The 25,699-nt window shown below is 44.4% G+C and overlaps 2 protein-coding genes across 5 annotated transcripts in view; one reads left to right on the forward strand and one right to left on the reverse strand.

Annotated features, from left to right (window-relative positions):
- SVEP1 (sushi, von Willebrand factor type A, EGF and pentraxin domain containing 1) overlaps positions 1-25,699 on the reverse strand; it is a 323,106-nt gene that overhangs the window by 283,361 nt on the left and 14,046 nt on the right. The gene's annotated exons all lie outside the window — the stretch shown is intronic.
- LOC146028384 (uncharacterized) lies at positions 19,739-21,007 on the forward strand. Its single transcript, XM_083158308.1, has 2 exons — positions 19,739-20,331; positions 20,417-21,007. Exons 1-2 carry the CDS (start codon positions 19,927-19,929, stop codon positions 21,005-21,007), a joined length of 996 nt encoding a protein of 331 aa, XP_083014434.1. The 5' UTR covers positions 19,739-19,926.

Below are 25,699 nucleotides of genomic sequence, written 5' to 3' on the forward strand. Positions count from 1 at the left end.
TACCCCATCCAAAGCTAACCAGCCACGGTGCTCATGGTATGGCAGGGGGACCTTATGTAAAAATTAGCCCCCGGCTGTGGCATGAAACCGTGGGCTATTGGAGCCGGGTGCTGGTTTCAAAATACAGGGGTCCCCCAGATTTTTGGAACCAGGACGGTCCAAGAGTCCGGGGCTGGTTTCAGAAATATGGGGGACCCCTATGCCTTTTTTTCACCCGTATTTTTGGATCCAGGTCCGGCTCAATGAGCCTTGGGCTGGGTTTGCTCAGGAGGGGGGACTTCACGCCATTTAATATTTCATTTTTTTAACACATAATCGCACATTTCCTCAAATTCGCACTTTTATAACTAAAAATCGCACATTTTCATTATCGCACTTTATTGCCCAGAATACGCAGCTAATTAAATATGTAAATTTACGGCAAAAAATTTGATTTTAAAAATTGCGATAATGGGTGATTTTGGAAAGTGACTAAAAATCTCATCCCATTAAATGTCACCCAGAATGACCTCAGATATCTGCCACCCAGACCCAGAGTGTAAAACCATCCTATGCAAGTGTGCGGATGACTTACAGTCTTTTCAATCGGCGGCTGGCTGCAAAACCATAAGCAACTCATTTACAATCAAATTATTTCACCAGTATGTGCAGTCTATGTGTAACCCTGACCCTTGCACAACTCTGCGATAAAAATAGGTTGATAAAGGCCAGAGCTAATGTCACATGTCCTCCCTGAATATGCCTGGGCACGCCTGGGTTTTTCGTGACACACCCAGAAAATGGCCCGATGACACCCACAAATGGTGACCTCCTGTCAATCAACTCACAAACAGCTTGCGAATAATCACTAAACTTTGTTACTGTTTGGCCTTGCACACTACAATCTGTATGTATGTGCAGTTGTTCGATAACCAGTCACTGTGCAAATTCACATAGCAGTGATCAGATCTGATTAACCCTCATGGTCATTATTACTACATCTTTGAATCCTTTGCATCAAGCCTGAGTAGGTACAAGTGATAATGCAAATTAATACAGTTTAGGCTGTAGCCATAAAATCTTTGGGTGGTGCAACTGTACTCCATAATTCTGAATCAGGAGTAAAGGAAAAAGAGCTTTGCACTTTGTCAAGTAATGTAATGTACTGTAATATAATATATTACAAATAATTATTCATCAAGTGTCTTCATTGAAATAACATGATGCCAATTTAATAAGAAGACATTTAGCAAGAAGAAACTAATGTTTAAGGGGCACTTACTGTGTGGCATAATGTAAATAAGGGGTACTGATATGTGGTATAATGTACATTAGAGGTACTACTGTAGAGGTAATACTGTGTGGCATGTGAATAAGGGGTACTACTATTTAAATGTGACATTAGAATACAGGCTACTACTGTGTGGCATAATGTTAATAAGTGGTACTACTATGTGGCATAATGTGGATAAATGGTACTACTGTAAGAGACACTGCTGTTTGGTGTAACATGTACAAGGGGTACTACTGTGTGGCAACATAATAGGGGGTACTACTGTGTGGCATAATGTAAAATAGGGTTACTGCTAGCAGTGAATAAGGGGGAGCATAATTTTAATTGTGAGTACTATCGTGTGGCCACACTCTGTGCCAGTGAGACTATGGCCCTTTCAGTGTGCACTCTCCTTATTCAGAATATGAGGGCCACCAGTGCTCTTTCTGACATGGGGCACCAAACTGTCTAGTTATGGCTCTGCTGTCCAGCATCTGTGGGTTACATGCAAAAACACGCAGTATTTACCTTATGTAATAAAATAATAATAATCATACATTTTATGTATAACGTGTCACAAGTGGATTGCAGCACAATACATATGGCACACGTCAGAACAATACAGGGTACAGAGAGTTTACTTACTACTAGTAAGCCCGCTAGAAATCCTGAGAAGGGGGGACGTGGATCGCCCCCCCCCCCCCCCCCCTGCATGCTCGCTGCGCTCGCAACACAGTGGGCCTGGTGCCTCGCTACACTCGGCACACTAATTTATTCTCCCTCTATGGGTGTCGTGGACACTCATAGAGGAAGAAAGTGTTGGGATTTCGGGGGTCGGGATTTCGGCGTCGGGATTTTGAACGCAGGGATTCCGACCACCGTGATTGTAACTGCATCCCATTTGTGCCTGTGTAAGAAAGAGATGTAGTTTCACTCTCTGCCAGCAGATGGCAGTGTTTCTGAGACTCCCGGACACTAGACATATATATAGATGATTACAGTAGCTGAAAAACTAACACAGAGCACAAGTAACAATCACCAGCACAATTCTCAGTATACAATACAGCTGAGATATAGGAAAGCAAACTGGTAACAGCGTACTCAATGGAGTGGAGGGCTTCCTTGGCTCTTTCATTTGTACAGATGCAGAAGCAGATGTATTATCTCAGCTATTGTAAAACATTGGAATGTACAGTATGTAACCAATTTACAAGCACATAAGAAAATGATGCATTGCTCTGTTCTGGCCTACTACCTCCTGCAGAACAAATACTAAATTTACTAAATTTAGCAAAACAATTCTTGTCACAATTATAAAAATGATAAATCCAGTTTAATTAGTACAATGTTTCTCTTTGTATATTTCTTCTGTGGATTAAAGCAGAAAAATCTAAATGTAATGTAACTACAGTAAGTAAGTTTAATTTATAGGGCAGTATTCAATGTGAATACTCGGCATGTGCAGCGAATCCTGATTAGGATTTTTGAGGATCTCTCACAGCAACATTGGCACTCAAAGGGTTAAGAAGGCACAAAAACAATCTGGTCATCATTAGGTTAAATGGACCATTTAAAAAGTATAACTATATAAAACTGTCAAACCTTTTCTTATTAAACAAAAACTAAACGTATTCAGGTAGTGAATCTACAAAATGAGACTAGATTAAAAAGCATTTTGAGCAAGCAAAGTGAAACAGATATCCAATAATACAAATTAGATGAAAGTACTAAAACAATGACTGACATGCAATGCAAAAATAATGTAGGTGGTTGACAAATGTTATATAAAGAGCTGATATATATTCATAGGCGAATCTAGGGGGTGGTCCGGGGGACCACTCATTAGCCCATTTTGTAGCTGAGGGATGGAGCTTTCCAAAATGCCCAACCCTGTGTCTCTTGCCCCCTGGGAACCGGAGATAATGCCAGGCAAAGCTGGAACGTTTTCCCTATAGGATAACATGGGACCCGCTAATTCCGACCCCCACCCAGTTCAACGGCTGCCAGTTCCCCCTTCGGCATCACTGAAGCTCGAGGTTGAACTCAATCGAACCCAAATCGCTGGGCCTTCAATCTGATACCAGGCTGGATCCATATGGGTTAATTGGTTCCAGGGATATTGAGGTTAAACCGTTTTTTTTTTTTTCATTTCTTAAATGTAATTTCATGACAGATTTCTCTGGAACCAAACAGCCCAGTTTCACGGGACCAAAATCATTCGAAGCCAACTCAAAAGTTCTTCAATATGATACTGGTCTCATGTAAATGGGTCAGTTGGTTCCGAAGATATAGCTGGTTGGTTAAAGGGGGGAAGGGAGAGGGGAGTGGTTGTCTCTCCCCCTCACCCCAGAAAATGCATGATCCTGGGACCATATTCCCGGGTAAATCCCTGCATTTTCTGTTGTGAAAGGGGTATTATTTTAAACAGCAGTGACCTGCAGTGCTCTGAATACAGCCGGGCATCCCCCTGCTCTCTGCCCAGCTTTCAATGACTGTCACCCATGCAGCTTCCGCTCCAATTCTTCTCCCCGCTTTCACCTCAGCCCGCCCCCCCTTTAATCATGTGGTGCCGGTGCCCGGCATGCTCCCCCGATGTCAAGCACAACAGCGCGCACAATATTTCAAATGTCCACTTGGCTAGAGGAGACACCAGGAGGGGAGTGGGAGCATGCTCTGCGCTGCGCTCTGATCCTCTCCCCATAGAAGCAGCTGCACCGCTCTCCATCTCTCCCTGCAGCAGCAGCGAAGGCTCATATAAAAATTTACAGTAAGTGTCACTTTTGGGGGCATTGCTCAAGGGACGCTACAAGTGGCGGTATGTGCGGGCATTACGCATAATGTGTGGCTTAATGTGTAAGGGGCATTACGTGTGCAGCATCATGTGTAAGGGGCATTATGTGTGCAGCATCATGTGTAAGGGACATTATGTGTGCAGCATCATGTGTAATGGGTACTATGGTGTGCGGCATCATGTGTAATCGGTACTATGGTGTGCGGCATCATGTGTAATGGGTACTATGGTGCAAGCAAATGGGCTTGTAATGGGTACTATGGTGCACTATCAAGCAAGAACCCTCTAGCAATAAGCACGTAGGTAAGCCGCACTTATGTGGCAAATATGTAATGGGCATTACGGTTTGTCATATAGTATGTAATGGGCATCATAATGTGTGGCACAATGTGTAATGGGCATTATGGCGGGTGGCTTTATGTGTAATGGTTATTACGGAGTTTGCTAAAATGTGTAATGGGCATTACTGTCTATGGTCTAAAGTGTAATACCACACCCCTTTTTGTGATGCCACGCCTCCTTCCCATGAGGCCACGCCCCCTTTTTGTCACGCTGCTACGCCGTGAAATGGTCCCCCTGCTATTATGTCTAGATCTGGGACCACCCATTACCATAATTCTAGATTCGCCTATGTATATATATATATATATATATATATATATATATATATATATACTGTATATACAGTAAACCTTTTAATAAGTTAAGGAAAAGTCAAATCTAAATGTATTTTTACTAATGATTATCAATAAAAGCCTAATATAGGCCCTTATTCACATCTGATTGCAGATTGCAGTACAAATTCTTTCTCAAAATTTCCAAAACCATGTGCACTGCAGGTGGGGCAGATGTAACATGTATAGAGAGAGTTGAATTTGGGTGGGGTGTGTTGAAACTGAAATCTACATTGCAGTGTAAAAAAAATGCACCCAGTATTTACCCTGCACAGAAACAAAAATAACTCCCCCAAATCTAACTCTCTCTACATCTTCCCCACCTGCAGTGCACATGGTTTTGCCCATTTTGAGAACAAATTTGTACTGCGATCAGCTCTGAATAAAGGCCATAGTTTCTGCAAGCACAACACAAAATATTGGGAAATCATACTGTTCTGTTCCAAAATGTGGTTCTGTTTATAGAACGTGTTATATTCTATTTCAGGAATTATTTGGATACAGAAATGGGACATTTTGATTACATTTGTAAGAACAATCACGACTACTTGCAAATTTTTTTTTATCAAGCTTAACTGCATGTTGTTTTTTGCTTTGTTTTCTAAATGTTTAAAGATACAATGCTACTCAGGTGCAGAATTGACACATTATTTATACTGAGTTTTTAAGCCTTTAACCATTTGAGTGCCAGGCAAATTTGTCAAAATAGGTGTGAAAATTAGCAAGCAAACATTTTTATCCATAATGACCGGCAATGTTTACCTTATATAGGAAATATAATCTTTTTTTGACACATTTTTTTATTGAATCTATATGACAAATTTAAACGAATTTTTTGTGGATAATTTTCACATCTTTCACAGTACTGTTGGTACTCAAAGGATTAAAAATAATACCACCTATTGTATGCCACCCATGTGTAAAGGAGGACACATATCAGTAATCTGTTTACTTTCCACGAAAACTGATACTCTTGACATTATCCTCTAATGGTAGATGTCCCTCTGCTAGAAAGAAAATATCTACTAACTCACAAATCTTTGTCTGAGAAGGCCTGTGAAGCTGGCAATTGTCATTTGCTAATCAGGTTGGTAAAGCATACTAAATCACCCATCGTATTAATTAAGAGCCCAGCCAACATAGAAACCATACACACAATTCCTAAACAGTATAGGGCACAGGCAAGGCTATTACCAAACTAAGTAGCTTTTATGCTTTTTGTTTTATATAAATATGTATTGTTTTTTTTTTTTGCTTGTACCATGCAAAGGAATTACTGTTTTCCAGTTTGTGCTTAATCGGTTGATAGATGGGCATTATGTTCCTAAAAGACACAACCATTAACTTTCATGTTTTAAAAGCATTTGATACTATTTTGTTCTTTGGATATTCAAATAACAGAATGGTTTCAATGTTTGGGGATTTTTGGTTTCAAAAGTATCTAAAGGATGCCCAAAAAAGTAAAATCACCCAATTCTGGATCCCATCGTATCTTCTTTGGCCACTCCCAGACTATGGCCCTTATTCAGATCTGATTGCAGTACAAATTGGTTCTCAAAATGGGCAAAACCATGTGCACTGCAGGTCGGGCAGATGTAACATGTGCAGTGAGAGTTAGATTTGGGTGGGGTGCGTTTAAATCTAAATTGCAGTGTAAAAATAATGCAGCCAATATTTACCCTGCTCAGACACAAAATAACTCACACAAATCTAACTCTCTCTATACATGTTACATCTGCCCCACCTGCAGTGCACATGGTTTTGCCCATTTTGAGAATATATTTGTACTGCAATCAGATCTGAATAAGGGCCTATATGTATGAGTTCCCCCAAAACAGAAAACGTACTGTATTTATTTAAATTCCTTAGACATAAGGCACCAAAAATAACTGAAAAACTAGTAAAAGCCCAAGGTAAGTCACTGTCCATGTGCCCATCTGAGGCCCCATTGCAATATTTTATTAGTCCTGCATACATTATAATCAATTCTCCTAGATCTTAAATTGCAAAACTATCAGATTCCATTCAATCATATATTCCATACCACCACTTCTAAATTTCCATTTCAATCACTGCATTCTAAAATGTTTTCTGGTCATATGTAGTGCAGTGTGATGACCTTACTTCACCAGGCAGAACACATTGCATGGAGGGTCCAATCCTTGCGTGGGCTTACTTCACCACTGCTGGTGTATAGTGATTTCCTCTTGCCATCGATAACTGCCTGTTACTGTCTAGTCCAACTCTGTTGCAAGAGGATAACTTGTTTCCACCCTAAAGCTCTTACAGTGGAACCTGGAACTGCTTTCTTCTGAGTATGAACAGTATGTTAATGCTCAGCGGCGGCTCCTACCTCAGTGTAGGAGGGAGGCTGCCGCTGGCCATGATGTCACTCCCCTCTGCTGCTGATGCTTGCTGCCGCCGCCCCCGCTGGTGAGAAGCGCATGCGCAATAGCAGCAGCCCATAGAAGCTAAATCACGGTCCCGGAACCTGTACACTGCAGATGACAGGTACCGGGACCGGTGCATGCGCAGTATCGTCCTCGGTACTGCACATTGGTATAACTTGAATTTTATGGGCTGCAGCCAAAGCATTTCATAGTAGAGGTATCCCGGAGGGAGGTAACACCTCCCATTGGACTGCCTTGGGTGGCTAGCAGGTCAGACTCCCATTAGGAAGTCACTGCCAGTCACAGACTGCATCTGGCTTCACTTATTCAGAGCACAGTGGCAAATTTTACCTGGGAGGGGCCGAAGTCCTGCAGTCCACAGGTAGAAACTGCCTCTGCTGCTCTTGTCAACTAATTCCAAAGTGGCTACTTACTATGAACCAGTGGACCAGTTTTCAAATGGGGAGACACATGGAAAATCTGGGAGACGATTTGAATAACCTTGTGAGGTCTAGTGTAGCAATTTGCTGGCTTGTGTTCTAGATATTAAAAAAAATGTGTCCTGACTTGTGTTCTTAACTAAAGGGGGTAAAAGACTTGGTGATTAAATACTTTTAAGGGTCCTAGATCGTCTAAAAACTAATTTCGGTTTCTCTAGTACAAAGCGAGATAAAACAGTTCATTTTTATAATATGCCAATAATATGCCAATTCATCACTTTCAGCAGTATATTGGGTTAAAAATGGACATTTAAACTTATTATATTTAGCTTCCAAAGTCTGAGGTGTATATTAGACTAATTCTCCCATAAATAGACTCCTTGCCTTTCCCAAAGCCTCAACGACATTTTAGGCAATGGCAAAACAGTGATCTGGGTGCTTTGAATTCTTAACATGTCGATTTAAATGAAAGTGGTGGGAAGAGATTAAGGGCCTGATTCCAGCTGGATCGCCATTTTCAGAATTCAGTCCGTAGACCGATGTTGCGGGTCTGCACATGGTTATGTGTGAAATTATGTTTGTGCAAACCCGTATCACACTCGCCAAGGTGAGGTCTGTATTGAATTGCCCTGCAATAAGCTGGAAGCAGAAAGCTGTTCTGCCTTGTGTTTCACTTACAATATACGCTGTTTTAATTGCGGTCTTTTGAACCGCCCGTTCTGGTACGCATGGATGAGAGCATGGTGTTTTAACTTTGGATCGCAACTTAAAGTTTGATGGTTTTCATGCACTATTGGTGCACCCTTGCTTATAACTAAAGCTTTGTTAAATATACAAACTAAATATTAAACACATTACGCAGATGCACAGCACCAGATTATTCACCTGCACTGCAGCCTGGCATATAACGTTAAATAATTCTGCTCCAGCTGTACCAGCAAGGAATTAACTGAAACCATTATTTGTAATATTTATATATTATGTTCCTTTTTAAATAATTCAAAAGAATTTGTTAGTTTTTATTTTTAGATTTTCTAACATGTCTCTCATGAGGTCATGTGTTGTTTTTTTAAAATGTTAACAACTAAATACTCACTACACAGTACTATGCTTAACTCATTTTATTACGACAATTTGTTTTATTTTTATCCTGATTGCATTTTAACAATTGAGATTTTTTTGGGTTTAAAACTGAATGTAGCAATGCCATGTGGATAATCTTCCATATCCAATGTGAAAAGTACGCCGACTTACTACATTTCCTTGAAGACAGGTGTTTGTGTTCTGAGACCATAATCACTGGCAAACACCCCAGTTCTATCTTCTCACGATGAGTGTTCCACAGCATTAATTCTGCAGCTGAATCCTTTTAGAATTTAGAATTTATATTCAAGAATGCATCAGGCACTTAACCAAAATCTCTCCTGCTGTGCTACAAGATCTCCCTGAGTTGTCGCTGTAATGACATACACTAAGGAATACATGTGCTGGAAGTTACTTAACAACTTTTTGACAAAAACGATTAAATACCAAGAATTTCCTTACTAACATATTCTAATGTGTTGAGTAAAATTCCATATGTTAAGGGTATAAATTCCATATGTGGAGAGTGTGATGTCCGTGCCTAGTAGCATTATCACTCGCTGATATAATTATTTGCACGTGTATGTCCTTAGTACTTTTTGTCTTATGTTTGTGGTTTTAGCACAGTATCCAATGTGGTTTGAAATGTTCTCCTTAATTCACTCTCTTTGAATACACATACGGGTGGTATTTAATCTATGGCATTATTTCTCAACAGGGGAAATATCAGCAATCACCTATTCAATGCTGCCGTTAACGACAGCGTTGAAGGGTGTCAGATCCGGCTGTTTTTTAAAACAATACTTTTTTGAGAGAAATGGGCAAGGATTGTTGAATTCACAGACTTTTTTTGACAATCCATTGCCGTTTCTTTCATTTTGCTGACTTTCTGACACTTAGGGCCTTATTTTGGTTCATTCTTTCTGACAAAATCCTTCTTAGATGGACAAAACCATGTGCACTGCAGGGGGGGCAGATGTAACATGTGCAGAGAGAATTAGATTTGGGTGAGTAATTTTGTTTCTGTGCAGGGAAAATACTGACTGCTTTATTTTTGCACTGCAATATAGATCTCACTTTGAAGTAAAACCCCACCAAATCTAATTCTCTCTGCACATGTTACATCTGCCCCACCTGCAGTGCACATGGTTTTGCCCATCTAAGAAGAGATTTTGTCAGAAAGAATGAACCAAAATAAGGCCCCTAGTCGGTATATTGAATACCGACTGTTGGTGTACTGTCGGATCAAACTAAAAATGGCCAGAATTTCGTTTGTAAGGACGTTCCGACAGTCGGAATCCCAGATTGAATACCCACCAAAATACAAAACACCAGAGTCTATGGGGGGTATCTAAATTTGGCGTGTGCTAATTAGCCTTGAAGAAACACCTGGTATTTCTTCCCTCCATAAATCCCCATCCTGATACCTGCCTAAATCCCCGTTAGTGAACGTACTGTTTGAGGAATACCCATTAATTTAACATTTGTTTGAAATTTGATAGCATTCAAATAAAATGAAGGTGGAACTATTTGTCCCACCACCTTGTGCTCATGCGTTCAATACCTTACCAAGGAGCTGACTATGTTTATATGGAGGTGCTCCAAAAACAATTGGTAGATTTATTGCTTCTGATAATAATAATAATAATAATAATAATAATAAAATTAATAATAATATTCCTAGTGGGATTTTTTTTGTGTCCATATGATAGGAAATATAGAATCCAGGGCCAATGTGAATGACCAAAATAATTTCTGTAAACCACTGCATAACGTGTGCACTATATAAATAACTGTTAAAAAAGAATATTTAAATTATAATAAGAAATGTTAACATTATCGAGGAATAAGTTGCTACTTTATCCTTCTGCAGTATTATTTTACACCTTATCTTTTTTCCCCCTCCTGAGTATGCCTTTATGGTTTCCAGTGCTATGTGTGGATATTCCATTTGAACCCAGAGATTCCTATGGAGACATAAGTGATTTGTTAAGCCTAAAACACAGTCGTGTGGTTTTAAAAACACATAAATTGTTTGAGGGTCTTTGTAAGCACGCTAGAGTCACTCGTGTGTGCACAAACCATTTCATTGCCCAGTATAATGTCCCGTGGAGAGCTGTAATTTGTTTCCTGTGGAATGTCTTGGATCACTGCTTGTGACAGAAAAAAGGAAAGAAGACAGTACTCATTCCTTATGGCCTATTGTTCCTGACTGTGTCTATATGGTTTCTTTACGTAAATTAAACTGATGGTGGTGGTAGTAGTAGTAATACTAATACTACTAATACTATTACTACTACTACTAAAAAGAATAATATTTATATGGAACAGACAGGGTTTCCTTCACAGTGTATGAGGGGGTTTTGGGCTGGCATTTAAGTTTTTTAGTTGTCTCTGGCATAATGAACTGGCATATAAGGGCATAAAGGATCTATGTGCTGCATTCAATGGCATGAGGAGCTATACCTGCTAAATCTCTAATCCGTGCACTCATGATATCCCGCATTGATTATTGCAATAGTCTACATACTGGACTTCCTAAGAACAGACTCTCGCCACTGCAATCTATTTTGAATGCTGCTGCTAGGCTGACATTCCTCATCTGCTGCTCCACTCTGCCAGTCCCTCCATTGGTTGCCTGTATTTTACTGTATTCAATATAAAATATTTCTACTCACATACAAAGCTATTAACAATACTACACCAATGTATATCTCTTTACTTATCTCTAAATATCTCCCATCTCGACCACTCCGCTCTGCACAAGATCTGCGTCTGTCTTCTGCACGGATCACTAGCTCCCATTCAGTATTACAGCACTTTTATTGGGCTGTCCCCACCCTATGGAATGGCCTTCCACACACAATAAGACTCTCTACTAGCCTCCAAACTTTCAAGTGTTTCCTGATAACTCATCTCTATAGGCAAGCCTATCATATTTAAGGACCACAAATATAACCCATTGAGACACTTATGTATAGCTTCCCTCCTGAGCTTGCAACTTGGTGGGACTGCTATGCTATTACTGGTACCTGTCCCTCCTATGTCCCTATAGCTTATAAGCTTGCAGCAGGGCCCTCCTACCTCCATATCTGTTTTTTGCTACCCAGTTTGCTATATCTCTGTATACAATAGTAAAGTGCAACGGAATCTGCTGCACTATATTATAAACTGTAAACAAATAAGTAAATAATGGTCTGGCATGTAAGGGCATGAAGAGCTGTATCCAGGTATATAAGGGAATGAGTGGACTCTGGTTTGAATAGGAGCTTGATGTGGCAATAAAGCAAATAAAGGGACTTACAGAACCTTGTCATATAAGAGGCTTGAGGAGTCTCTGATGGATATAAAGTGCATGTAGATCAGAAGGCAAATGCGGAGTGGAATTTTATAAACAGCCAGCCAATCAGCTCCTGCCATGTTGGGTGTGAAAAATGACAGGAGGGAGCTGATTGGCTGGTTGATTATCACTCTCCACCTTTATCAACTTTTGAAGCTTGATACATCTGGCCCCAAAGAAATAAAATGGTTGACTGTGCTACGATTTTTGCCACACTACTTTGTTACATCCCTGTCTGGAAAATTATAATGAAGTAACCCTACTGGCAACTGATACCAGTGCAAACCAACTCTCCTGTGCCTCAACTGTAACTCCAAAGACCAAAAAGTTTGTGACAAGTAGTTGTAGTCAAGATATTTATAATTGGTACGTAAAAAATGCATTGTACTCTCAGCTCAGTGAATGGTATTAGTAACCAGTCTTGAACTAGTCGTCAAGGCTTCTCTGTATAATGATGTATAATGAGAGTACCTAGAGTTATATCTAGGTGCAGGGTGCGGCGCGCCCCCCCCCCCCCCCCCCCCAAAAAAAAGCATAAGCTGGAAAGCCCAGTGCAGCACACAAGTGGAAATACCATAGTGTTAATAAATATTAGTTAGGAAGTCAAAGCTATATATAGAAAGTGAGAGAGAGAGAGAGAGATAGAGAGAACATGGCTCTAGTGTGGCACACCTTTACATTCTATTAACACTAAACACTATAAAAAAATAGGTACTTATGTAGTATCTGGACACCCGATTATCGCATCGCATCCGACCAAATCGCATGCGATGCGATGCAATGGACCCGATTTTCCATAGGATTCTATGGGAAAAAGGGTCCTTTTCATTTCCCCACTATCCAACTACGCATGGAGTTGGATATAAACCTGTGGCGAGCGTAGCGAGCCACCGAGCCCGAAGCGTGGCGAGCGCAGCGTGCCCCGCGAGGGGACGCGTATTCGTTAAAAAGTATTCCGCATCCCCTTGCGGGGCTTGCTGCGTTTTGCCATGCTTCAGGCTCGGGGCTCGCTACGCTCGCCACAGGTTTATATCCAACTCCATTTTAACATTGAATCCTATGGAAAAATCGGGTCCATCGCATCGCATGCGATTTGGTCGCATGCGATGGACCCGATTTTTTAATCGCTCTAATTCGACCAGGAGCAGAACCAGGAGACCCAGGCGTCCTTTCTGATAGGCGGCATGGGAGTCTATGTCGTTGCAGCTTTGGAGCGCTTCCCGGAGCTGAGTGACATCTGCGCTCCACTGGCCTTCTGGAGTGTGGATCGGATGTGCTGTTTGTGGGCAGGAGGGGCTACCAGTGCACCGCGCTGATGCTGAAGCAGTGGCTGGGCAAGGAGATAAGAGCTGAGGGCTGCTGAGAACATGGGACACCACCGGCATCACTGGCAGCAGCAGCAATATAGCTGCAGTCATTACACTCACAGGACACTGTCATGGATGGCGAAACCCAATACACCTGTACCATGTGTAACTGGAACACACAAGCCTTCCATGTTCATAACATGTACATTCTCCTTTCAACTGTAATACTCCCCTCCCATGCCTAATACAGCCCATATGCTCATTGCACCTGTACACACTTTTGCCATACATAGGAAGCTTGTACCACACATTCACATGATAAATAGGGAAGAAAGCCTGTGCAGCTCGGCGAGTATATGTTCCCTGTGTGATAACTGTACTGTCTCTGCTTGTATTGTTACTGCCTGGCTGTAGCAACGACCAGTGGTGCCACTGATGGCTGCCTAGGCGCTATGCAGCTTGGCGGGTATATGCTCCCGGTGTGATGACTGTACTGTCTCTGCTTGTATTGTTACCTACCTGGCTGTTACAACGACCAGTGGCACCGCTGATGGCTTCCTAGGCGCTATGCAGCTCGGCAGGTATATGCTCCCGGTGTGATGACTGTACTGTCTCTGCTTGTATTGTTACCTACCTGGCTGTTGCAACGACTCGTGGCGCTGCTGATGGCTGCCTAGGCGTTGTGCTGCCCAGCAAATATATGTTCCCTGCCTTTACAATCCCCAGAATTTGCTGTACCTGTATGTGTTATGCATATCTATACTCTCACTGTTTAACTAACTACCGGCTGTTGCACAGCAATCCAAATAAAATTCTTAGTATACGGGAGTATACCTGGCCAATAAAGTTGATTCTCATTCTGCTCCTTGCACCTGTACAAACTTATGCCATACATAGGAAGCTTGTACCACACATTCACATGATAAATAGGGAAGAAAGCCCCCAGTCATCATCCCTGGGCCTCACTCACCACACTGTGGGCTTGGTGGCTTGCTATGCTCAACACAGGTTCTATTCCATACTTGCCGACTCTCCCGCATTTTGCGGGAGGCTCCCGCTTTAGCCACCATTCTCCCGGTCCCCCGCAAAGCCCCCCCAATCCCCCGGAATTTCAATGCCGAGCTTAAAAAAACGGACTGCGCATGCGCTAGTCCGGCGCGATGTGGGCGGGGCTTGGAACTTCTACGCGTGCAAGTCGCAACATCAGTGTGAGAGCCGCATAAGAGAGCCCTAGCAGTCATCAGCATTGCAAGCAGAGACTACAGCAGCAGTGAAGCCCGCCCCTCTGGCCTCTTCCCCCTCACCGCCTCAACTAGGAGCTGCACGCTTCGGACACAGAGGAGGGGGAGAGACGGGGACCAGCACAGAAAGCAGCTGTGTGGAGACTGGCTGACCAGGCCAGCTGGGAGCTCGGAGGAGAGGCTGGGGAGGAGCAGGAGTGCTGCCAGCTGTAATTGATACACCCAGGTTAGTGCATGTTGTTCTGCCACAGAAGCTCCATACTGGATGGAACTGTGTGTAGGCAGCTACTTACTGTATGTAATGTAATCTGTTTGTGTTTACTTAGCTTGGCACTGACTGTAATGTGTGTATGTAGGTGACCTATGGGTGTATCTATTACAGCTGGCAGTGTGTGTGTGTGTAGGTACTGACCCATGTCATTGTGTGTGAATACACTGGCACTGTGTGTGTATAGCCTAACACTGTTCCATCTGTGTGTGTGTGTGTGTGTGTGTGTGTGTTTACTGGCAGTGATCCCTGTGAATTTTAGGCTGGCACTGAGCATTTGTTCATATGTGTAGGTAGGATCCCTGTTTGTGTGTGTGTGTGTGTGTGTGTGTGTGACGGTAGTGACCCCTGTGTGTGTGTGTGGGACGGTAGTGACCCCTGTGTGTGTGTGTGGGCCGGTAGTGACCTGTGTGTGTTTGTGGGCCGCTACTCTAGTGACCCCTGTGTGTGTGTTTGTGGGAACGGTAGTGACCCCTGTGTGTGTATATGCAGGGACTGGTAGTGACCCCTGTGTGTGTGTGTGTATATGCAGGGACTGGTAGTGACCCCTGTGTTTGTGTAGACTTGTAGTGACCCCTGTGTTTGTGTAGACTGGTAGTGACCCCTGTGTGCGTGTTTGTGTAGGCTGGTTGTGACCCCTGTGTGTGTGTGTGTGTGTGTGTGTGTTTGTTTAGGCTGGTAGTGACCCCTGTGTGTGTGTTTGTTTAGGCTGGTAGTGACCCCTGTGTGCGTGTTTGTGTAGGCTGGCAGTGACCCCTGTGTGCGTGTTTGTGTAGGCTGGCAGTGACCCCTGTGTGCGTGTTTGTGTAGGCTGGCAGTGACCCTTGTGTGCGTGTTTGTGTAGGCTGGTAGTGACCCCTGTGTGCGTGTTTGTGTAGGCTGGTAGTGACCCCTGTGTGTGTGTGTGTGTGTTTGTTTAGGCTGGTAGTGACCCCTGTGTGCGTGTTTGTTTAGGCTGGTAGTGACCCCTGTGTGCGTGTTTGTGTAGGCTGGCAGTGACCCTTGTGTGCGTGTTTGTGTAGGCTGGCAGTGACCCCTGTGTGCGTGCTTGTTTAGGCTGGTAGTGACCCCTGTGTGCGTGTTTGTGTAGGCTGGCAGTGACCCCTGTGTGCGTGTTTGTGTAGGCTGGCAGTGACCCCTGTGTGCGTGTTTGTGTAGGCTGGCAGTGACCCTTGTGTGCGTGTTTGTGTAGGCTGGTAGTGACCCCTGTGTGCGTGTTTGTGTAGGCTGGTAGTGACCCCTGTGTGTGTGTGTGTGTTTGTTTAGGCTGGTAGTGACCCCTGTGTGCGTGTTTGTTTAGGCTGGTAGTGACCCCTGTGTGCGTGTTTGTGTAGGCTGGCAGTGACCCTTGTGTGCGTGTTTGTGTAGGCTGGCAGTGACCCCTGTGTGCGTGCTTGTTTAGGCTGGCAGTGACCCCTGTGTGCGTGCTTGTTTAGGCTGGCAGTGACCCCTGTGTGCATGCTTGTTTAGGCTGGTAGTGACCCCTGTGTGCATGCTTGTTTAGGCTGGTAGTGACCCCTGTGTGCGTGTTTGTGTAGGCTGGCAGTGACCCCTGTGTGCGTGCTTGTTTAGGCTGGCAGTGACCCCTGTGTGCGTACTTGTTTAGGCTGGTAGTGACCCCTGTGTGCGTGCTTGTTTAGGCTGGTAGTGACCCCTGTGTGCATGCTTGTTTAGGCTGGCAGTGACCCCTTAGTTTGTGTAGACTGATAGTAGGTTGCCGACACTCCCGGATTTTGCAGGATGCTCCCATTTTAGGCGACAGTCCCCCCGATTCCCCGCAAAGCCCTCCCAATACCCCTGAATGCTCAATTCCCATCTAAAAATCCAGACCACACAGTGCGAGTCTGTCCGCCATGGGGGCATGATCATGCCTAATAGGCCTGCCATGCACCCCTGGCAGTAGTTAGCATGAGAGCCACCCAGGCCAGCAAAGCCTGCTGGCGGCCAGCCACCGGGGAGACCTTACATCACAGCTTTCTCTCTCCAGTGGGAGTGGCAGCAGCAGCAACGGATCCTCCCCTCTTGCCCTGACCCCTGCATGGAGAGCTGCACCTTGGAGACATCCAGGACGGTAAGAGACTGGAGCTGGTGCGGAGGCTGACAACTGGGAGCCCACAAGAGAGGCCACGGGAGGAGCAGGAGTGCCCGGGCTGCAGGTTAGTGTTTCCTCAGCAACTCCATTTATCCCCTTTTTGTGTGTGTGTGTGTGTTTGTACAGGTGACCCTTGTTTTTTGGCTAGTGTAAGCTGGCCCCCGACCCCTTTGTGAAAGACACGGTCCCTCATCTGCGGGCCATACAAACTCTCTAGAATCTCGTACCTCCCAATTACAATTGGACAGTCTCGCTAATTGCAGACTGTCCCGCTGTACCTAAGGGGGGGCAGAGATTACCGGTATTCACTGTGTGCATGGCATCTCTTCAGTGCAGGGAGGAGGCATGCCCCCAAAATGATGAAAATGGGTGTTGCTACACTGGGCCACTCCCACTTTACAGGAGACCACACCCACTTTTTGTGGCCCCACCCCTACGTTCTGGGTCGGCCGCGCCTCCGGCGCGGCAGGTCACAATTTCAACCAAGCACAAGTTGGGAGGGAATGGAATCTCCCTGAAAGCAGTTTCAAAAAGTAGGCAAGTATGTTCTATTCCCCCTCTATGGGGGACAATAGTCCCTGTAAGTCAGGATCCTGACTGTCTGAAATTTGTACTAACCACCAGAATCCCAACTGTCACTCCGTCATCCGGCACCCCGTCTTATGTGATGCTTCGTCACAGAAAAACACTTCTACTCACACCTCTCTGAGCAAAAAGCAAAGTCCTCTGTAATGTAATACCGAGAAGGATAAGCAGCAGTTACACAGTGTGTGATGCTAAAGTGGAACTTTGTGCTTAATTATATCTCCCCTTTGAGAGCAACATATCAAAATCTCACATAACTACAGCTTGTGTCTACCTGTACGTAAAGGGTCAACTGTTGAACAAATGTCTGTTTCAGCCATAGCCTAATTTCCCCAAAGCTCCATCAGCAGGAAACAAACTAACTTTACAGAGGATAGAACACATGGCTTGAATCGTAAATGTGTGTGGGTGTAAAAGGTTTGCAGCCTTGTGCTCCCAAACGACATCCATTAGTAGTAACATTGTGACATCTATTCAAACTGCATTAGGTTATAAATCATGGCTTAAACAACCCTAAAATACCAGAAGTTCACAGAGAGGATTACAGACATGTACAGTGCAGCTGTGACATAACAATTAGAAACATTTCAGTGCACAGTATGAACAGTATAAAGGGTTTTCTGATACTTAGACCATTTTATATATGGACTATGAAATGATATATATAGAACATAACTTTAGGCAATGCTTAAATACAGTTTTGTCACCATGATATACATTAACCTCTTAGATACTGTAACAATGCTTGCCCTATTAATGAGGGATCTTATTAATCTCACTGTGTTTCTGTGTGCATTGTCATTAATCATAATAATGCTAGATTACACAAGGAAGAATTTCCCATGTTGAGATACACAAACTATTGCATTTCTTTAGCTACAAAAATTAAGTTTAGCCTCCTCGCCCATTTAACACACCTCTTTCTCCTTAAAAACATGATCATATGTTGTCATTATAAATCTGTCTACTACAAATATCAATTTGCCACAATACAACATGTAGTCATACAGCCACGGGAAAATTCAGTGGTTTTGGTATAACTGCATCATCATAAGACCCTCTTCCCACTACACAGAGTTATTATTACTGGCATTGTAAAGCAGGAGATGGTGTCCTAAGGATGCGCATCAAAACAAATCCTGTAATTAATTTACCCAGACTGACAGTATAAACTGTATTTTCTTGTTTTATATTCAGTATAAATGAAATATTATATAAGTAGTAAAACAAATATTATTAGTAGTATTGATTGTCAACATTTGGAACATTGGTAAAAGCAGCAATGAGTAAAGGTGCGTACCCACGGTAAGATATAGTGCAAAATCTAGCACACTATCTAGCTAGTTTCGAATTGCATGCTAGATAGTGCACTATATCTTACCGTGTGTACGCACTATCCGACGTACGATGCGCGCTCCCGCCGGTCGTCTGGGAGGGAGCTGGTCGGGTGAACATGCAACTGAATTTTGGCTAGAAAGCATAAGATACAGTGCATATCGTACGGCACACTGTATCGTATGCTTTCTAGCAAACAAGCGCGTCATCAGCGGCACGCCCTGGCCACTTCCTGGACACTGCCCAGACACTCCCCATCAGCCATTCCGCGGCGCACACGCACCCACAGGAGGCCCGAGGAGCTGGAGACAGGGAAAAAAGCACGGCGCACGCACACCCAGAGGAGGCACGAGGAGCTGGAGACACGGAAAAAAGCAAGTACATTTTGTCATGGGTGTTTCAGCTGCGGTGTGGGTGCGTGCAACAAAATGGTGCTCGTTTGGGAGGGGTCACCTGCATACATCAAGGGGCAGGTGGGGGTGCCTGCATGAAAATGGTGCTCGTTTGGGAGGGGTCGCCTGCATACATCAAGGGGCAGGTGGGGGTGCCTGCATGAAAATGGTGCTCGTTTGGGAGGGGTCGCCTGCATACATCAAGGGGCAGGTGGGGGTGCCTGCATGAAAATGGTGCTTGTTTGGGAGGGGTCGCCTGCATACATCAAGGGGCAGGTGGGGGTGCCTGCATGAAAATGGTGCTTGTTTGGGAGGGGTCGCCTGCATACATCAAGGGGCAGGTGGGGGTGCCTGCATGAAAATGGTGCTTGGTTGGGGATGGGGGACCTGGCTGCATGAAGGGGATGGAGGCTGAGGCTGCATTATCACAGGGGATGGAGGCTGAGGCTGCATTATCACAGGGGATGGAGGCTGAGGCTGCATTATCACAGGGGATGGAGGGTGAGGCTGCATTATCACAGGGGATGGAGGCTGAGGCTGCATTATCACAGGGGATGGAGGCTGAGGCTGCATTATCACAGGGGATGGAGGGTGAGGCTGCATTATCACAGGGGATGGAGGGTGAGGCTGCATTATCACAGGGGATGGAGAGCTGCGTGAAGAAAGTGCTTTATTACAGTATATGTGATGTCAGTGTTGTGTTTATATTAATTTTTTTTTTTTTTTTGTTTAAGAAATGGCAACCCCAAACCAGGAATTTTGGACAGGATTTCTGGACATGTATGAGGCGAATGAGTGTCTGTGGCGGGTCAAGGACAAAAATTATGCTAATAAGGAGAAACGCAACAAGGCACTGCAGGAAATGCTGACATACGTCAAAGGCATAAATGCTTCTGCCGACATAAAGTTTGTGAAAAAGAAGATTCAAAATTTCCGTACAGTATACTTAAAAGAACGCAAGAAATATGAGGATTCCAAACGCTCTGGAGCCGGGGTAGAGGAGATTGAAAAACCATCTTTATGGTACTATGATCAGCTCCATTTCCTACAGGATCAAGACCCCCTAAGTCAGTCACAGTGTTCAATGATGGAAGTCTCTCCAGGGCTATTGCCAGAGGAGGAAACAGATAATGGCAACGTGGTGAGTTTATACATAATATTATTTACTGTGTTATTTAGCTTGATTATAATTTGTTATTGACAGTTTAATTTTGTGCACATTCAAGGTCACTCTTTCGGATGCGGAGACAGAGCTACCCAACACCCAACAAACCGAAGCCGAGCAGACTGCTGTGGTGTTGGAAAGCACACCTCCGTCAAGACCCAAGAGGACCCTCACCACAATCAAGTCTAGAGCTTCCTCAAGTTCAGCACCAAACCGTGCCGAGCGGTTTCTCCAAAGTGCAGAGGAGGTTCTGCATAAGTTACCCAATGAATTCAATGCTTTTGGTACACATGTTGCACAGGAATTGGAGGCAATGGTACCAGACCAGCGCATCCATTTCAAGAGGATTGTATATGATCTGATGATACGGGGACGCAGTGGCGAATTAAGGCGTGATATTAACCTTGCATCATCAGCATCATATACAACGCAGCAAGGCCAACGTCCTCCCCCTAACCAATACCCATCTCGCACATCATACCCACCACCAAGTTTTACTGAACATACAAGCCCACCCTTGTATTGTAGCCCCAGTGCTACCTCATCACAGCCCCAATATCAAACTTCCACTCCCGGCCCGAGTGGTACCCCCTCTGTATGGGTGGGTGCACAGGCCACTCTCCTTTGTGAGCCTGATCTGTACAAGTTGTAAATGTTATAATATATGCAGTCCCTTTGGGTAGTTAAGATATCTCTGTTCCTGATATCTTGAAGTTAATACTGAGCGGTTAAAAAGTAGTGATATGTGGATTGATGGAAAGTTCACTTTGAAGCTTTGTTTTTATGATCCGAAAACAAATCATACCTCATTTTATTTTGTTAAGAAATAATCTACATTGCCTGGCTGCAATTTTTTGTGCAAAGGACCTAATTTTATTTTGTAAAGAAAAAATCTACATTGCCTGGTTGCAATTTTATGTGGAAAGGGCAATAAATATTGTTTTCTGCAAAATTTTGTTGTTCTCATAAATTAGTGCTTTCCTCAAAGGTATTCATAACTACGAGATAATCTGTGTACACTAGCATTCAGCTATCACAGTTGGGTTTACAATAAAAACAATATACATTTGGGTAACATACAACAAACTTTATAAAATACAAAGCTAAACTTATTTAATACTTGAAACATAGCATTTGTTCAAAAAATACAACACACGCAACTTTTGTGGACATTTCAGTCAAAGTAATGTATCATGAACAAAAATGTACAAATAGCAGGTTCTGTATCAGGCAATTGCTTGAAGCTGCCAGTCCAATGCACCCTCTCCATTGAAGTAGGCCAGGTATTGGTCTCTGACCTGCTTTGCACGCTGTGATGACCCATGTGCCAGTGGGTTTGCATTAAGCGAGGTCCACCCATCGATGTCCTGTGACTGCTGTGCTGGTTTTGGTTCTGACACTACAGGTAATTCGTGTCTTGATTTGCGCCTCAAAAAATTATGCAGGGCACAACTTGCAAGCACTATCCATTGGATTTTGTCAATGCGCATATTGATTGCACTGTGGAAAATCCTGAACTTATTGCTCATTATGCCGAAGGCATTTTCCACAGTGCGTCGCGCCCTGCAAAGCCTGTAATTGAAAATACGACGCTCCTGATTAAGCACTCTCTGAGGATAGGGCCGCATGATGTGCTCATGGAGTGCGAATGCCTCGTCAGCTAGGAATACAAAATTTAGTCCATTTTTGCATTCATCACTGGAAGGGAGGTTTAGGCGCTTTGTGGCAAGGTGCTGGTAAAATAGAGTGTCTTTCAGTGAACCTCCATCTGATGCCCTGCCATTTTTACCCACATCCACATAAACAAATTCATAATTGGCATCCACTATCGCCAGCAGTACTACGCTAAAAAACCCTTTATAGTTGTAGTACAAGGAACCAGATTTGGGTGGCTGTGTAATGCGGACATGTTTCCCATCGATGGCCCCTCCGCAGTTTGGAAAGTTCCATCTGGTCTCGAAATCAGCCGCAATACCCTGCCATTCCTCACGGGTAGTAGGAAACTAGAAAAGAAGTTTGAAGAAAAATGAATTTCAGTTGAGGTTTATATTTACATAACTTTATAGCATATTTCATTGTTGATGCTCACTATTGAGCCTTTCCAAGGAGGACATTTGATTGGCAGAACACACTTCTACACATAATTAAACCATGTATGATATATATTAAGGATGGACACATGTTGGCAAACTACAAATGCAACCATGCCTTGCCACAGTTTAAACACTACCTTTCTTTATTGTTGAACTGTGGCAAGGCATGATGTGATTTGTAGTTGCACAACATCTTGAGAGGCAGCGGTTGGGCAGGCCTGTATTAAGCCCATGCTTGTTGTGTTTTACTAGGGTACAACAAACCAACCTGGCCACATTTCTCCTGCCCCAAAAAAAAACCACCACACAGTTACGGGCCACCCCACCCCAACTCTCCCCCTCCTCGTCTCCGTAAGCCTTGCCGCTGGGGTGGTCAGCAATGTTAAGCGGCGTCTGGATTATTACAGATTTTACAACATTAAACAATGTATTCGGTGTGTGCTCATTTCTCTAGGTATATGTCTGCTGCTGCTTTCAGAGCATGCGGGGAGCACACATAGAGAACAAAAGACACTTCAAATAAAGCAATTAATTGGGAACACAATGGGACCATGTGCATTAGCATATACTGTACAGAGGATGCTGTGAATACATATTTACAACTAATGTGACTTTTACATTGTCCTTACCTTCAAGTATTGTGGCTTGAGGACAGCATATAGGGCCCTGCAGGTTTCTGGAATTATACGGCCCAAAGCCTGAGGAGAAATCAAGGACCCAAACTTCAGATCCGCTAGGGATCTACCTGTTGCCAGGAAACGCAGAGTGACGATCAGCCTGTCCTCTGCAGGTATTGCCCTCCGCATGGTGGTATCCTGTCTTTGGATATAGGGCCTCACCAGTCCCAGCAGTTCCTGGAATGTACTGTCATCCATCCGCAGGTAGTTACGGTAGTCTGCAGGGTTGTTTTCACGAATCTGGACAAGTAGTGGCATATGAGAGAGAGTTTCCCTCTGTAGAAGCCAATGCTTGGTCCAGCAGGATCGCCTTGCCCTATTGGGGCCTTTTCGTCTCTCAACATTAGAGCTCTCCCTTTCTGCTATCACAGCAGCTCCTGCATATGCTGCCAGCATATTGCAATGGAAAGTATCCATTATTGAGCTTGTAAAATGTTAATTAGCACACTAGCTGCAATAACCTGATGAGGAAATACAAACTAGTCACTCTGCAGAAATGCAATGATTTTTAAAATGGCTGCTGAGCCTTTATACAACCCTGCAAACACCCACTTGTACAGCCTGCCAATGAGGGCTTTGTTATTTTTTCAAATCCCTGCCCATTATGCAAACACTGTGATCGTTCAGGATCTAGCCAAAAAGCTGTGACGTCAGATCGTATACCATATCGTTTGCAGATCGTACATTATTTTCAGTCCAAATCTGATGGTTTTTAGCCTATACTGCGTTCCCGTGAAATCGCATACGATATCGTACGAAACATGAATCGTACCGTGGGTACGCACCTTAAGGGTTAGGTTACGTAGGAGGGGATTAGAACTAGCTAGGCTATGGCAGAGGCAGTTACTGTGAGGATAGAAGTTCGGCATACTCACCACCAGAAGCGCCGCTGAATGGTTCCTACATGGAGAGGAGGGTAAGGTGCCAATGAAGGGGGATATGCACCTGTAATTTGCAAAAACCCTTGGCATATTTGAAAAGTTCTATCAGGGCCGGCGCTACCCGCTCAGCAGAGGATGCAAAGCAGGTAGGCGCTGGGCAGGAGAGGCGCTGTCCCTGCTCTGCATCCCCTGCTGTCCTCTGTGGCTGCCGGCTGCTGCTGCGCCTGTCACACTGCATGACAGGTAGCAGCGCCGACACCACAGAGCTCCCTCCAGGCACCTAAACATCAGCCTAGTCACTCAGCTGCAGCTCAGCAGCATGGACCGATAAGAGGCGGGGCTACACAAATGGAGGGGGCGTGGCTACACTGGACAGAAGGGGCGGAGCTACAAGGAGCCAGACTGGTGGTGACAAAGGGAAACAGGATGATGAGGATGAACTGCAGCCTGCCAGGAGAGTAAACTGTGAGTGCAGTGTACTATTGTCAGCAGCAACTGGTGTGGGCATGTGTATGGGCAGCACTACTACTGTGGGTATGTGTATGGGAAACACTACTACTGTGGGCATGTGTATTGGAAGCACTACTACTGTGGGCATGTGTACGGGAAGCACTACTACTGTCGGCAACTGGTGTGGGCATGTGTATGGGCAGCACTACTACTGTGGGCATGTGTATGGGAAGCACTACTACTGTCGGCAACTGGTGTGGGCATGTGTATGGGCAGCACTACTACTGTGGGCATGTGTATGGGAAGCACTACTACTGTCGGCAACTGGTGTCTGCACATGTATAGGTAGCACTAATAATGTTGGCTAATTGCTGTCGGCATATGTATAGGCAGTGCCGTTACTACTGTCGGCAACTGGTGTGAGCATATGCATATGCAGCATTACTAATGTCGGCAACTGGTATGGTCATATGGTTACACAATGCTATTAATGTCGGCAACTGGTGTGGGCATATGGTTACAAAATGCTACTAATGTTGGCAACTGGTGTGGGCATATGGTTACACAATGCTACTAATGTCGGCAACTGGTGTGGGCATATGTATTGGCAGCGCTACTACTACCGGCAGCTGGTGTGGGCACGTGTATAGGCAGCACTACTTCTGTCATCACCTAGTGTGGGCCTATGGTTATGCAGTGCTACTAATGTCGGCAACTGATGTGGGCATATAATTACACAGTGTGACTAATGTCGGCAAATGGTGTGGGCAGTGTATTGGCAGCACTACTAATGTCAGCAACTGGTGTGGGCATATGGTTACGCACTAATGGTGTATTGGCAGCACTACTAATGTCAGAAAATGGTATGGGCATTATGAATAAGCAATGCTACTAATGTGGGCATATGCAGGAGTACTCAGGGCATCATGTGTAGCCAGGGCCAGTGCAAGGTTTTGTTGCACCCTAGGCAAAACTGTTGCCAGCTGCGCCCCCCCCCCCTTCAATCAGCTCCATACCACCGTTGGCAGCCAGATTGACGCTGCTGCTGAAAGATGGGAAGGTGGCACTGATGACGGCAGCGCCGCCACTGCTGCTGTTAGGGTGCACTGGCTGACGGTTTACAGGAGGACACTGCTGCTGTGGAACGGGCAGGACTGATGACGGCGGCACTGCCTCTGCTAAAGGGCGCGCAGATGGTAAAGGATGCTGCGCTGCTGCTGCTATGAGATGGATGGGCGATATT

Source organism: Crinia signifera, chromosome 1 (genome assembly GCF_055691185.1).
Source record: "Crinia signifera chromosome 1, ASM5569118v1, whole genome shotgun sequence".
In the NCBI taxonomy this organism is placed as follows: domain Eukaryota; kingdom Metazoa; phylum Chordata; class Amphibia; order Anura; family Myobatrachidae; genus Crinia; species Crinia signifera.